The sequence below is a fragment of the Geotrypetes seraphini genome, chromosome 4 (genome assembly GCF_902459505.1).
Source record: "Geotrypetes seraphini chromosome 4, aGeoSer1.1, whole genome shotgun sequence".
Classification (NCBI taxonomy): Eukaryota; Metazoa; Chordata; class Amphibia; order Gymnophiona; family Dermophiidae; genus Geotrypetes; species Geotrypetes seraphini.
The window spans coordinates 127,364,020-127,380,263 of record NC_047087.1 but is presented as its reverse complement, the minus strand read 5'-3'; the positions used below and the strand labels follow the sequence as shown (position 1 = coordinate 127,380,263).

The window sequence follows — 16,244 nt, the reverse complement described above, 5'->3', positions numbered from 1 at the left end:
TCTGTGTTTCGGCATCTAGGAGGAAGCCTGCCTCAGGGGGGTAGAGGAGTCAATCTATAAAAGTGCATACAAATAAAAATCAACAAAATGTATAAATGCTTAAATATCTCACATTAAAAAATAACAAATAATTATGAATAAAAATCAAATGAACAGCATAAAATCAAATGGGCAGCATAGATAAAATCATAAAAAGGAGTGATAACATCAAATTCTGGGGGAGAGTAACATCAAATCCTAATATACCACAGTGAGAGAGCTGCACAGATGAAACCAACATAAATGAATAAACAAATAAAATTAAATCAACAGCTTGTGTGAAAATAAATTCTTAAAAGCACACTGAAATATAACTCAAAATAAAATCGGATATACCCAGTGGATGGCACTGTGGCATTGGAATGAAAGCTATGGAAAAAAAATGATGAAAAAAATCTTATACAAAATGTAGAAGTAATTGTAAAATTTAAAAAGCCATTGGATAAAAAGGAGGGTCCCGAGTGGAAAGCAAAGTAAGAGAGTCAGTGTGGCATGCCACTAAACCATGGAGGAAAGTACCGTATTTTCACGCATATAACGCGCATACGTGTATAACACGCATACGCTTATAGCGCACGGGAACAAAGCATTTCTGTAAAAAAAAAATTTTATATAGCACGCACACGCGTATACCGCGCATGCTGCTAAAACCTCCTCCCGCCACCCCCGCTTACTCCCTCTTCTGGCTTGCGAACCGGCATCCTCCCCCCCGCTCGCGTCACCCCACCTCCCCCGCGATCCTACATCCCCCCAGCACCGCAAAGACATCGCTTACCCGATTGGGCACCGGCACCAGCACCAATGCACAGGACGTGCCAGTGCCCGAAGATCCTCCCTCGGCTGGGCTGGGCGGTGCGAGGGAAATCCTCCCCCTTCCCTGGGCTGGGCTGGTCTGGGCTTTGAGCATTTGCGCATGCTTAAAGCCTTCTGGTCTCGCTCTCTCCGAGATTCTCAGATTCAGAATCTCGGAGAGAGCGAGACCAGAAGGCTTTGAGCATGCGCAAATGCTCAAAGCCCAGACCAGACCAGCACAGGGAAGAGGGAGGATCTCCCTCGCACCGCCCAGCCCAGCCCAGCCCAGGCGAGGGAGGATCTTCGGGCACTGGCACGTCTTGTGCATTGGTGCTGGTGCCGGTGCCCAATCGGGTAAGCGATGTCTTTGCGGTGCTGGGGGGGATATAGGATCTCGGGGGAGGGGGTGACGCGAGCGGGGGGGGGGAGGATGCCGGTTCGCAGGGGAGATGCCGGATCGCAGTGAAAAAAAAAATTGTATAACGCGCTCACACATATATAACGCACATGGTTATGCTCGGTTTGTAAAATCATGTATAACGCGCGATTTATATGCATGAAAATACGGTAATGCACAGAACTGACTTTAATAAAAGTGGTGAAGGTGTCAGCTTGTTTCTAAACCAGTTTGACTGTTTTAGTGACCAACAGAATTTGCTGACCCATTTTCTGTGTGGTTATACGTTCTTTGATTCTGGCATGCAAACAACCTTATTACTATTAAAATTAGGTCATTAATATTAAAACCAGCCATCCGATCGATGGCCTAACATTGCATGCCAGAATTGGATTGGTAATATTGATCCGGAAAAACGGCAGGTACCTGTCGGTAACTGTGTTACTGCAGACTTGAAGAATATATAAAAAGGCCTACCACAGGCTAGCTTAAGTATGTCTATCTTTAATATTCCCATATAAAACAAAATAAGCTACTGTCTTTTTCTAAACCATAGATTTACTTGTGGTTTTTCTGAATAATAGCAAAATCATATAGTTGTGGGGGCACCCTTGTAATGAAAGATGATTTTCTTTCATTAGCAGTTCTGTGCTTGCCTTTAGACCATAACGGTAATGTTTTGAAATAAGAATTTTATGAGGGGCAATGCTGGTTATTACCCCCTGAGGGAAGATCTGCTTTAGACAGTTTGAAACGCCTGTTTCTCCTGTCAGACGGGCATTGGGAGTTGTTCATTCTCTACCAGTGCTGGTTCATGGGTTATACCATTAGAGATAAGTGTTGCTTTCCCTCTTCACATATAATTTGAGGGTTTATATTTAACATTTTTGTAACTAGTGGTTTTTTGAGCTTTTGGTTTTTCATTATTATATAATATATTTTGATGATACAGCTCATGATGCCCCACCGAACTGACCCCCTCCCCTTCCCTACTTTATAAAAATCAGCAGGAGAGATGCCCGTTCTCTCTTGTCACTGGATGCCCCCGGGCTCCTTCCCCAAACCACCCCCCTACCTCTATATTAAGATGATATCAGGAGGGATGCCCAGTCCCTCCAGCTCGCAGGCCCACCACTCCAAAATGGCAGACCTTCCCCTTCCCGGTGAATCCTGGGATGCACCAGGAAGGAGAAGGCCCACCATTTTGGAGTGGTGGGCCTGCGAGCAGGAGGGATTGGGCATCCCTCATGCTGTCACCTTAATAAAGAGGTATGATGGTAGTTGTGAGGATGGTTTGTGGGGGCGGGGGCATCTAGTGGCAGAAGGGACTGTGCATCCCTCCTGCTGTCATCTTAATATAGAGGTATGGGGTGGTTGTGAGGATGGTTTGGGGGGCGAGGCATCTGGTGGCAGAAGGGAGTGGGCATCCCTCCTGCCGATTTTTGTAAAGTGGGGGAGGGAAGTAGTCAGTTTGGGGGGGATCAGTTTGGCAGGGAGGTTCACGCCACAGGCGGGAGTGGGCTTCCCTCCTGCTGATTGTTATTGAAGTTCGGGCGTCCGCATCTGGAGTACTGCGTCCAATATTGGGCGCCGTACCTTAAGAAGGACATGGCGTTACTCGAGAGGGTTCAGAGGAGAGCGACGCGTCTGATAAAGGGGATGGAAAACCTTTCATAGGCTGAGAGATTGGAGAAACTGGGTCTCTTTTCCCTGGAGAAGAGGAGACTTAGAGGGGATATGATAGAGATTTATAAGATCATGAAGGACATAGAGAGAGTAGAGAGGGACAGATTCTTCAAACTTTCGAATAATAAAAGAACAAGAGGGCATTCAGAAAAGTTGAAAGGGGACAGATTCAAAACGAATGCTAGGAAGTTCTTCTTTACCCAACGTATGGTGGACACCTGGAATGCGCTTCCAGATAGCGTAATAGGGCAGAGTACGGTACTGGGGTTCAAGAAAGGATTGGACAATTTCCTGCTGGAAAAGGGGATAGAGGGGTATAGATAGAGGATTACCGCATAGGTCCTGGACCTGTTGGGCCGCCGCATGAGCGGACTGCTGGGCACGATGGACCTCAGGTCTGATCCAGCAGAGGCATTGCTTATGTTCTTATGGTGTCAGCAACTGTGTTTTGTTCATCTAGCCCATGGTCTTCATAGATACAGCTTAGCAACACTTCTGCAGGGGCAGTGCTTTTTTGTAGGGCAACACTGCACAGTTTAATTATAGCTAATCTTAAACTTGTCTTTCCAACCTAAAGTTGGAGCAATTGGATTGTTGTGTTAGTGCTATGTATGCATATCAAAGCTTTATTCCTTCAAACAGCCCTGCTTATCTCTGAGTTTTTAATAGACAAGAAATTGGCCACACATGCCTCTTCACTTTCCTAGTACATTTGAAATTGAGCTACATAAATGAGGAGACTCACAAGGGAGACAATGGAAAAACCTATTGTTTTTGGAGCTCAGAGAGATTTTGTCTCGGTACTGTTGTATGATCTCCCATTTGAGTGGCTGTTCTATTCTGGAGAAAACCTGTTAACAGTTTCAGTTTTTAATTTATTTTAAATTTGCAACACAATTCTGACGGCTCCAAAATTCAAGTATAGCTATGAGTTAAGTGCTAGAGAATGACACGGTGGCGGGTTACCCGCGGCTAGCCGCGGGTATCCCGCCAAAACGGGGAATGAAAAATAGCAGTTGCTACGGGGACAAGGCCATTCACCGCTCCGTGGAGCGATGAATGATCTTGTCTTTGCAGTGAGGCATCAAGGATTGCGCGGTCCCCGCAGCCCCCACCCACCCGATCGATCATTTAACCAGCTTCCTCTCTCCACCTCACCTTAGTTTGCTGGCTTTCTTTTTCGGCGACCCGCACACGCGGCTGCTCAGTATTCAATCTTCTGCTCTGACGCAACCGGAAACAGGAAGTTGCAGCAGAGCAGAAGATGAACTTTGAGCAGCCGCGCATGCACGGCTCTTTGAAAGCGTGCGGGTTGCCGAAAAAGAAAGCCTGCAAACTAAGGTGAGGTGGAGAGAGGAAGCTGGTTAAACGATCGAGAGGGCGGGCGGGTGGGGGCTGTGGGGACCAGCTCACACAAGGAAGGAGGGAGTGAAAGGGAAAAAGATTATACAGTTCAGTCATTAAGTTTCACAGCAGAATTTACAACAAATGAAATAAATTTTGCCTATTTGTAGGCTACTTGTAAGACCCCCCACCTTAAGAAACTTCAATTCTTGAGACCACATCTTTTAGAACATTAAGAGGAAGGAGATGTTTCAGGAAAGGGCTGCTAAAATGATGTAGGGTCCCTGACACAAAGGCTTTAGAAGCTTAAAATATACTTGCCGATGGATAGAAGGAATGGAGAGACGTGATGGAAACTTTCAAATATTTGGTGGACTTCAGTAAAGGAGTCATGACATGGCATAACATAACAGGGAATAAAGTGTTGGAAGGCTGATGCCTGGAACAGTCTGCTAGTAGAAATGGCAAAAAACCAAATCTAAAAACACAGAACACAGTAATAAAGGGCTGCTAGTGGTGGTGGGGGGGGCTGATAGAAGATATGAAAGAAGGGTGGTAGAAAGGAACAGATGGTAAAGGAGGGAGGGAAGGGTGGTGGTGGAAAGGAATAGAACAGACATTGAAAGAGGGTAGAGAGGAACAGACCCTGAAGGGAAATGTGGAAGGCAGAGTGGGGAGAAGACGCTGGAAGGGAAGAAGACAGATGCCAGACTATGAGGGAGCGGAGGGAAGAAGATGGGTGCTAGACCAATTGGGGGGGAGGGTGAAGGGAGAGGCACAGTAACAGCAAATGGAAGACGCAGAGAGAAGACACACAGTGGATGGAAGGAACTGAATGAGAAGATGTGGAAAGCAGAAACCAGACAACAAAGGTAGAAAAAAAAATTATATTTATTTATTTATTTTTTGCTTTAGGATAAAGTAGTATATTAGTTGTGTTGATAAAAATTTATAAACAAAGCCCTGCCAGCTGAACATCTATTTCTCTAGTTCAGCAGCCAGAACTTTGATTTATAAGAAAGGAATAAGCTAAATATTGCAGTACTAAGGCTTATATGGATGCTGCGGGGGCGGTGAATGGGATGGCGGTGACGGGGCAGTGAAAGGGATGGCGGTGACGGTGAAGGGAATGGCGGTGACGGGGCGGTGCAGAGGATGGTGGGCCGGGGACAGTGCAGTGACGGGGACAGATTTTTTCCCCGTGTCGTTCTCTATTAAGTGCATAAGCTATGTAAAAAAATTTCCTGGTGGTTATATGTCTATGCATGTTTTTTTGCTCGACTCAATTACACTGAATCAAGCAAACCTCTCTCCATTTGTCTATTTTAAAAAAACCAATCATAACTGTTCTTAATACATTATAATAGCATGTGTCTTGGCTAAGCCATTTGAATATTTTTAACTGATGGTTCCATGATTAGCTCTGCTGTAATGATGGGTTTGTTTCCTTTATTGTTTTGTATGGGATATCTTGTAACTGACGTTTGACTTCAAATCTTTATTTCTTTTGTGCAGATATACAGTATGACTCTGAGATTATCTGCATTACTTAAGGAAAAAATTAGCATCATCATTTCAGATTTTAAAAATGTTCAGAAATGCAAAAGACTAAAAAGAAACCAACGGTATAGCAAGAGATGGCAAAATCGAAAAAGTTCACAGCATCCTAAGAGGAAGTTGCCCAGGTAAACTGTAATAGCCCACTTGTGCGTCATACAGAATGTCTTATGTGAATATGTGGTGAATTAAATATGCAGAGCTTAGTTTCTCACATATGTGCGATACCCCTCGATCTCTCGATGGAGTCTGGTGCAGATGCTACCCAACATTCCTGTACTTTTAAGAAGCCTTAGACAGACCCACACTGGTCATGTGCGAGTGCGTTCTTGCCAGCCCACATTGCGTTAGTCCCTCAGTCTTATTCTTGAAGAACAGTGAAGACTTTGCTACCATCACAGTGCAAAACTTTTTTTTTCTATTGCCTTCCTGCCTCACAGTTTGTGAGTAGCATGAGGGATTTTGTTAATTTCTTTATTCCCTTCCTATTTTTCTAAGGGTTTTCAGCTCTGATTTTTTTTTTTGTCTTTTTCCATGGTTTATGAGCATTTTGGGGCTGACCTGGCTGAGTTCTCCTTAGTTTACCAGAAAAAAATGATTTTTTTTATTAACCCTCTCAACCCTCTCTCCATCATTGATCCATTTGCTATGGCTGTCTTCCCCATGATGTCCCAGAGCCCTGCCAGTGGGTTTCAGAAGTGCACAGAATGCAATAGGACCATGCCTCTGACAGACCCATAAAGTGTTTGCAGAAAAATAAGTAAATAAATAAAGCATCTTGGACACGATCATGACTTTCTAACACACAGGTGTCAAAGTCAGTCCTCAAGCGCCACAATCCAGGCGGGTTTACAGGATTTCCCCAATGAATATGCTTGAGATCTATTAGCATACAATAAAAGCAGTGCATGCAAATAGATCTCATGCATATTCATTGGGGAAATTCTGAAAACCCGACTGGATTGCAGCCCTCGAGGACTGACTTTGACACCCCTGCTTCTAACATGTCCTCTAATGCAACAGAGAACTCAAAATATAGAGAAGTGCTGCATGAAAGATGTTTTAGCATTCAGAAGTCTGATCTATTGTTGGCATTGAGTGCATTGGTCCCTAAGGCTTCTTTTTTTTTTTTTTTTTTTTAATTCTTTATTTAATTTTATAATTTGACATAATAAACAGTCAATTCAAAGAAATATTCCAATACCAGTCTCAACCATTGTTACATAATAATCAAAAAGGTAAATTAAAATAACAAAAAAGAAAATAAACAAAACAATAGTACAGTACAATAGGAAAAATTTTCCCTTATAATTCTAAGTATACTGGTTTGGAGAAATTAGACCTCAATAAAGGGGGAGAAAGCTACTTTCGCTGAATTTTCAATCAAACATTACAAAGAAAATACAGATGGTATTGAGTAGGGGCAAGGAACCTAATTAAACTAAGCGAGTTGTAACTACAATTCTCTCGGGAATATTAACTTTGCTCTTTTGCAGAAATAAATTTTATCAACTGCTGAGGTTCAAAATAAACATGTCTATTCCCCTGATAGACCATCACACATTTACAGGGGTATCTGAGTATGAACGTAGCACCCAACTGTATGACCCTCGGTCTCAAAATGAGAAACTGTTTTCTTCTCTTTTGGGTCAATCTTGACACATCAGGATACATTCTCACAATTTTTGTCATAAATGGTATATCCTTAAACTTAAAAAACATCTTAAGCATCCATTCTCTGTCAGAGTCTATAGCAAACTGTACTAGCAGCGTCGCAGTTGCCGGTGGTTCATTATCCGACCTCTCAAGGAAATTTGTTAGGTCCAAACTATCAGCAGACAAATTCTGCTGGCCTGGTTCCTGACCCAAAGTCCTAGTTGGCAAATAATATATTTTAGTGAGGGGTGGATAAGAAGTTTCGGGCACTTTCAAAATCTCTTTCAGGTATTTCTTAAACATATCTTGTGGAGAAATAGTTGAAAGTTTTGGAAAATTTATAATCCGAAGATTACATCTTCTGGTCATGTTTTCCAGCATTTCAACTTTAAAATTAAGATTTCCACTATCCCTGACCCACACCGAGGCCTGGAACTCCACAGATTTTATTCTGGTCTCATGTCCATCCACTTTTGTTTCCACACTAGATAGTCTATTTTTCAGTTCCATATTTTCAGAAACAACAGTTGTATATCTTGTGGTAAGTTGCTGCATTTGAGATCCTAAAGAGAGTTGTAATGTAGATATTGCTTCCCATAATGTTTCCATAGTGAAAACTTTGGACCTCTGCATGGGAACTAGTTCAGACCCCTGACCCTCTGTTACAAATAAGTTACCTGAAACCTCAGCTGGAGATACGTTCAATTTCAAGAAATCCTGAGGAATTTGCAGTTTCAATTTCTCCAAGTGCTCAGATAATCCACTTGGCTTCCCTTCACCGCCCACCGAGATGTCTCCCGATCTCGGCTGCGCTGGTGAGGAAACACCCTGGGGCATTCCGACCTCCATCTGCTGGTCTGATGCCCCCGGGCGACTCGGAGGACTCCGCTCCTCCGGAGACAGCAATGTTACTTCGAGGGAGGGATCTGACGCCTCAGCCAGCGCGTCTCTCCCTGCCGAAGAAAACTCTGGATGACTCGTTCCAGCCCCATGCTGGAGGAAAGTATCCATCGGGCCCGCAGCTGCCACCGAAGATTCCTCCGGGAAAACCCGGAGCTTAGACTTTCGTTTAACCATCAGGTAACAGCGGACTTGGTTGCACTTGGTTTGTCAACGAAGCCCTCAGATACCTGTGCTGCAATGTTCTCACTAAAGCAGTGTAATACAGGTTAACACATTATCTTTCATTGGGCATTCATGCTGCTTTTAATTAATTTTTTAAATAATTTATTGATAATTTTTTTGGGGGGGCATAAATGGGAAGTACTCAGACTGGAAAAAAGTAACTAGCGGTGTGTCTCAGGGCTCGGTTCTTGGGCCTATCTTATTCAATATCTTCGTAAATGACCTGGAAGAAGAAACAACCAGTGTTATTGTCAAGTTTGCAGATGACACAAAGCTATGCCGGACAATCAGGTCACAAAAAGACAGCGAGGAACTTCAGAGAGATTTGAAGCAACTTGAGAGATGGGCAGAAAATTGGCAGATGAGTTTTAATGTGGAAAAATGCAAAGTGATGCACCTAGGCAGAAAAAACAAGGAGCATGAGTATAAACTGTTAGGTATAACATTGGGGAAGAGCGAACAAGAAAAAGACTTAGGGGTATTGATAGACAGGACCCTAAAGCCGTCGGCTCAATGCGCAGCGGCGGCAAAGAAAGCTAACAGGATGTTAGGCATGATAAAGAAGGGAATCATGAGTAGATCAAGGGAGGTCATAATGCCGCTTTATAGAGCAATGGTCAGACCACACTTGGAATACTGTGACCAACACTGGTCTCCATACCTGAAGAAGGATATAACACTGCTGGAGAAGGTGCAGAGGCGAGCGACGAAGCTAGTAGAAGGTATGGAGAACTTGAGCTACAAGGATTGCCTCAGAAAAATGGGATTATTCACCCTTGAGAAGAGAAGACTGAGAGGGGATCTGATAGAGACTTTTAAATTGCTAAAAGGAATCGACAAAATGGAGCAAGCTCACTCACCAGCAGGGGGAAAGGATGGAGAGCAAGAAATAGCCTTATTCACATTGGCGAATGTGACCCAGACTCGGACCAGAGGTCATGGCCTGAAGCTGAGAGGGGACACGGCCAGGACAAATGTCAGAAAGTTCTGCTTTACACAGCGAGTGGTGAACGCCTGGAACTCTCTCCCGAAAGAGATGGTGGAGGAAACTACCATTCTAGGATTTAAGGGAAAATTGGACGCACATCTTCTTGCAGGACACATTGAGGGATACGAGTGACTAATGTATGCATCAGGGTACGCCTAGCTGAGCACCGGACTGGATGGACCCCAGGTCTGATCCGGTGCAGGCATTTCTTATGTTCTTTATAACCACTGTAAATGATTATAATAGGCAGCACTACACAGAATTAAATGACCAAGCATATAACTATATGTAACGGTACTCACCGCGAACAGCTTGACCTGCCTTTGCAGATCAGAAAATGGCGTCTGCAAACTGACTGTTTTGCACATGCGCTTTATTTGAAAATTTAATGACATCATCAGACATCATTATACCCTGTTTCGGGTGATCTTATTTTATTAACTTGTTTTTAACCTGATTTTAACTCTCGACTGGTCTTGATTCAAAAGAATGCATGCCAGTCTATGGAACTATTCAAGCTGACCGGTTTTATTGTATTTAGAGTGAAGATCCATCTGCATTCCTTTTGATGTAGTCTCCTTTGTCTGTTGCCTCCTCTCGGTGTTGGATCAACCTTGTCTATGCAAAAACACTTCAACTCATTAAATTTGTGTCCTATATTTACACAATGTTCTACTATAGGGGCAGATAATTTTGCATGCTTTAGATTCGATTTATGCTCAGAGAGTCTAATTTTAAAGGGTCTGGTTGACATGCCGATGTACCACATGTTACAGGGACAAATTATCGCATAGATAATGTGGTCTGAAGTGCAGGTCAAAAATTAATTAAAAGCAGCATGAATGCCCAATGAAAGATAATGTGTTAACCTGTATTACGCTGCTTTAGTGAGAACATTGCAGCACAGGTATCTGAGGGCTTCGTTGACAAACCAAGTGCAACCAAGTCCGCTGTTTGGTTACTTTTGATATTGTTGGGACTTGATACCATTGCTTTTTAAGTAGTGAGTCAACTTCAAGAAGAGCCATCTAGAGCTGACCTAAAGTTTAGAGAATCTAGGCATTCACTTCAGCACGGCTCAGGGTTACATATTTTTCCTGAACCACGCAAACAGAAACTCAACCAACAAATCTTTGATCTCTTAGTGATGCCAATTCCTACTGCTTGACATTACCTTCAGGTATTGGGTTCCATGGCAGCATCCCTGGAAGTTGTTCACTGGACCAGAGTGCACATGCGGCCTCTCCAGGATGCTCTTCTATCTCAGTGGTCCCCTCAGTTTCATTCTCTTCAGATGCAGCTCCCATGGACAGGGGCAGTGAGGAACAGCTTATGCTGGTGGCTTCAAGGAGACTCCTTGTCAAAGGACATGCCTCTCCAAATCACAGATTGGGTGACTCATGTCCGATGCCAGTGTATTTGGTTGAGGATTGCTCAATTCAGAGCCAGTGGACTCGCCCTCAGAAGGGGTGGTCCATAAACCATTTGGAGCTCTGAGCCATTTGGCTAGCATTGAGAACTCTGGAAAAAGTCCTAGAGGAAAAGGCAATAAGAGTGTTCTCCAACAACGCCACAGCAGTAGCATATGTGGACAGACAAGGAGGCACCAGAAGTGCTTCCTTACGTCTGGAAGCTCAGATTCTCTTCTGGTGGGCAGAAGTCCATCTTCAGGTTCTTCTGTCCATGTAGCCAGAGTGGAAAATGTTCAGGCCAACTTTCTCAGTCAGCAGTTGCTAGACCCAGGGGAATGGTCTCTATCCCAAAGGGTATTCAATCTCACTATGCATCGCTGGGGCAGACTTGTTGGATTTGATGGCTTCTGCCAAAAAGTGAAACACTTGTTCATTCGAAGAGAAGAGAAAACTAAAAAAAACTCTGGAGTGACGATATTCCTAAATGGACTTTATTTGAAAGTGTCAAAATTCCAAGGTACACTGAAATCATCCACATAAAGAAAAGAGCCAGGCAGCTTAAGGTTGGACGTGTTGGTTCATCCCTGGCCCAGCCAAGGACTTCTTATTTCTTCCCATATTGGCCAATGGTGAGCCAGGTCATCCATAGTAGGAATCACTCGGAGGAGGGAAAGGTGACTAGTGGACTGCCTCAAAGATCAGTGCTGGAACTGATACTGTTTAATATGTTTGTGAGTGACATTACTGAAGGGTTAAAAGGAAAGGTTAGCCTTTTTGTGGATGATACAAAGATTTGTAACAGAGTGGACACCCAGAGTGGAAAACATGAAAAAGGATCAGCAAAAGTTAGAAGAATGGTCTAATGTCTGACAACTAAAATTTAATGCAAAGAAGTGCAGAGTGAGGCATTTGGGGGTAGAAATCTGAGGGAACCATATGTGCTGGGAGGTGAGAGGCTGATAAGCACTGATGGAGAGAGGGACCTTGGTGGTGATTGCGTCTGAGGATCTAAAGACATCTAAACAGTGTGATAAGGCAGTGGCTGTAGCTAGAAGGATGCTAGGCTGTATAGAAAGAGGAATAACCAGCAAAAGAAGGAAGGTGTTGATGCCCCTGTATGGGTCATTGGTGAGGCCGCACTTTCAGTTTTGGAGGCTGAATCTGGTGAAGGATATAAAAAGACTTGAAGCAGTCCAGAGGAAGGCGACAAAAATGGTAAGGGACCAAAAGAAATATGATAAGAGCCTGAGAGACCTAAATATGTATACTCTGGAGAAGAGCAGAGACAGGGGAGATATGAAACAGATGTTTAAATACTTGAAAGATATTAATATAGAATAAAATCTTTTTCAGAGAAGAGAAAATGGTAAAACTAGAGGCCATAATTTGAGGTTGCGAGGAGGAAGGCTCAAGAGCAATGTTAGGAAATTCTTTTTCATGGAGACTGGAAGTGATAGAGAGGAAAACGGTGTTAGAATTCAAAAAAACGTGGGATAAACATAGCGGATCTTTAATTAGAAAACGAAGAATGTAAATTAAAGAGCTAAGGCCAGTACTAGAAAGACTTGCACGGTTTGTGTTCCATTTGTGATGGTTAGCACGGAGAAAGAAGGAGACCCTGGCAAGCAAGTTATCAGAAGACAACCAGAGCCTGGGACCAACATGATTTGAATAATGACCAGACAACAAAAGGTAGAAAATATCATTTTAGTTTCTGTTTAAGAACATTTTAATGTTTTTTTCATATCTTAAACTGTATTAATGCATATATGTTTCTCCTCATAGTTTGATCAGTAAAGTGAAGCAGAAAGAATTAAAATCTGAAGCAAAAGTTGAAATAGGGCTGGAAAGTGATTCTGATAAACCTACTTCAAGTAGAACTTCCCGTATTGAGAATAATAAATGCACCTCCAGCAACAACAGCACACTTAGTGAATCTTCTGATCATGTGTGTGTCATGTCGTCTAAGAGAAAAGGAAGACTTAAAGCTATGTCCTCAGCACACAGCTCCACAACTTCTGGTAAGAAATAACCACAGTTCTCTGGAATGAGAAAATAGAAAAATGTTAACTTATTACCTGGCTTCATGAATTTCTGCTACACCCTTTTATTTTTTTCTTGGCAATAGCATTTACAGCTGGTGAGCAGTGTCATGCTTGGTCCCTATGGTCCCTAGCACATATGTTTCTGGTTCTTGGCCTACCCCTTGTGACCAGGCATGGGCACAATGCAAGTGTCCAAAGGCCTTTGCCTAGGCCACAAACCTAGACCAAGTGGTTATATAGAGTTGGTAGAACTGGATACTGTAAAAGTATGGAAAACATTCAAATTCAGATGAACAAAATAAATGTTTTATTTAGTCTAATTTTCTTTTTTGCACTTAAAGAATTTCATCAAAATATCACATCAAACAAAAAGATAAATACAGGGTCTTCTTTTTCCTCAGATATGTTGGTCTAGGTAGCCTTAATACAGTTCATAGACAAACTCATTCTGAATACAAACAGCACATTGTCATTCTGAATACAAACAGCACATTGTGAGGAAAAAAACATCATTCTTTGCAGTTCAGTTTCTCTTCCTGTACTCCAGCAGGCTTTTATCCAATAGCTTAGCAAGTCTCACAAACTTCTAGCATTGCTTTAAAAAAATTCACAATTCATGCAATGTGACCACTGAAGCACTCCACTTGGTTTGATAATGGTGCCAAGCCCAGGGCATGGGATATATCCGCCTGTAATGATCAGCTCAAAAAGATCACGCCTAAAAAGAAATATCCCATTCTGATCTTTATCATTTCAGTAAATTCCACATTACTAGGTTTCACTGCAGCAAGCTTGGCATTGCAAAACTTTCTCAATAAACGTTCTCAAGCAGTTTCCTTTCCCCACCCAAGCAGAAACAGTAGCTTGCTTCTGTCCATTTTGGTATTGGTAAAAAATCTTTCACAGGCTTAGCTATTTCACCAAGAATAAGGTAAGAAAAAAATAGTTCTTTTAAAGCCTTTAAATTATGCCTTCATTGGGCACAAGGACACCACACAGCATTTAAATCTACTTTCTTTTCAACAATAAAACTTTAGCTTGTTTTAGCAGTGTCCATTTCTATAATGTCTTAAGCAGGAAAACAATCATTGCCATTATGAAGCTCAAACTTTCCTCTATCTCCATAGCTTCAGAGAATGCTCAGAATTCAGAGACATACCCCCTCTTCTGTGAAACTGCGCTAGCAGTTTCTAGGAACTCTATGGGCATCGGGAGCAGCGCGGGCCATTCAGCACGGCTTGTCGCACTAGAAACTGCTAGCGCAGTTTCGTAGAAGAGGGGGATAGTTTCATCCTGAATTTCCATATCGTAAGGTTCTACCTATGCTTCTAAATGTGGTCTGCTCTGCTGTATCCTTGAATCAGGATTAACACTCCTATTCAAATGTGGCTTAATGGCAGGCATCCACCTCTGCTTCTGCTGCTCAGGTCCATTGCTGTGTGTGCCTCTCCTCTCTCTCCCTGCAGTTGGGAAGTTAAAGCCAGAACTTTTCCTTAATTGGCTGTGTGCTGGGCTGGTTTAAACCAGTTTTCTGCCTAAGGTTTTATTGAACCTGCTTTGGCTCTAGATTTTGAATCTACCTGTTCTAGGTTATCGGAGATTTTCTGTTCTGATTTTAGGTGACTGGACTTTGATCTAGAAAATAATAAACAGGTATTTTGTTGCTTGGCTCCAGTCTGAGAAGTGTTTTTAGGAGATACATTTGAATGTTTGGTGTTTAAGGTTGTTTCTGTTTTAGTTGTGGTGGTTCTTTTTATTTGGGATTCCATTTTATTGAGAATCGTGGGTTTGTTTGCCTTTTTGTCATGTCTTGTTCAGACTATTTTATTACCTTAGGAAAGAGAGTAGATATGATAAGAAGGGGTTTACAGAAAAATGATTGTGAGTGGTTAAAAGTAGGCTAGAATTATTTAAAAGTACTGTATATACTCAAATATGTCGATCCAAATATAAGTTGAGACCCCAGGAAAAATGGTTGACTCGAATATAAGATGGGTGTCCTGCCCTGCCAGGATCTGCACCCAATCCCTCCCCTCCCCTGTCAGGCTCTGCACCCAGCCCCCCTCTCTGCCAAGCATTTGTGAATCCCTTAAGGCAGTCTTTGTTTTAACACAATTTATACTTGGAGCAATTTCAATTACCCCAATATTGACTGGATAAATATAACAGGACAAATAACATACTAGGGAGGTAAAGCTCCTAGATGGAAAGGACTGTTTTATGGAGCAGCTGGTGCAGGAAGTAATGATGCTGGGGCCATTTAATTACAGTGATCATAAGATCAAATTTTATTTAATATCTGGAGTAAGTACACACTGGAAATCCAAGGAGATTATGATGAGGAGACTTTAATAAATAAAATTTTTAAAAAAGAGGAAGAACAGCTGCAAGTTCAACAATTTACATCAGGTGTGGATGTTATTCAAAAATACCATCCTGAAAGCCCAGACCAGGTGTATCCCACCTTCTAAAAAAGTTGGAAGGAAGGCCACACAAACAGCTGGCATGGTTAAAAAGTGAGTTGAATAAAGCTGTTAGAGCTAAAAGAACATCATTCTGAAAAGCGAAGGTTTGAACAAAAACACAATAAATTTTCAGATATTTTGGAAGCAAGAAGTGGGTAAAAAAGAATGAGTTGGACAGCTAGATGACCGAGGGGTAAAGTGGGCACTCAGGGAAGACAAGGCCATAGCAGAGAAACTAAATGTATTCTTTGCTTTGGAAGAAGTAGGGGAGATACCAGTGCCAGAAATGGTATTCAATTCTGATGAGTCAGAGAAGCCCGCTCTCTGTAAAAATAGATGAGGTAATAGGACAATTTGATAAATTAAAGATTGTTACGACCCTTCCGGATTCATTATGCTAGGTGTTAAATCCCTTTCCGCCATCTGGGAGTTGCAGAAATCCAAGCGCTTTTCTGAGTACATGTTCCTCCCACCTTATAGAGAAATTTAGAGCCCCCTATAGTTTTCAATTTCTGCAAGCAATCCGTGCAAAAGTTTTTTGGATATGCTCTTTATCTTTTTATTTTTTTCTACTTAAGCCATAGAAGAAAAAAGAACTTTAAGTGCCTTGAGACCCCTTGCGGCATCCTCTGCCAGAGGAAAAGATGCAGTTCGGCTCCGCGGGACTGCTGCATCACAGAGCTTTGTTGGATCTGTGGAGCCAGCCTGCTTGTGCCACCCTTCTCAGACTCTGGGTTC

The 16,244-nt window shown here is 42.5% G+C and overlaps 1 protein-coding gene across 2 annotated transcripts in view; it reads left to right on the top strand.

Moving 5' to 3' along the window:
- BRWD1 (bromodomain and WD repeat domain containing 1) overlaps window positions 1–16,244 on the top strand; it is a 614,838-nt gene that overhangs the window by 577,111 nt on the left and 21,483 nt on the right. For both annotated transcript variants that reach the window (XM_033941455.1, XM_033941456.1), the window contains 2 exons: window positions 5,774–5,943; window positions 12,782–13,017. In XM_033941455.1, coding sequence (XP_033797346.1) covers window positions 5,774–5,943; window positions 12,782–13,017 — 406 coding nt within the window. The remainder of the gene's footprint in view (window positions 1–5,773; window positions 5,944–12,781; window positions 13,018–16,244) is intronic.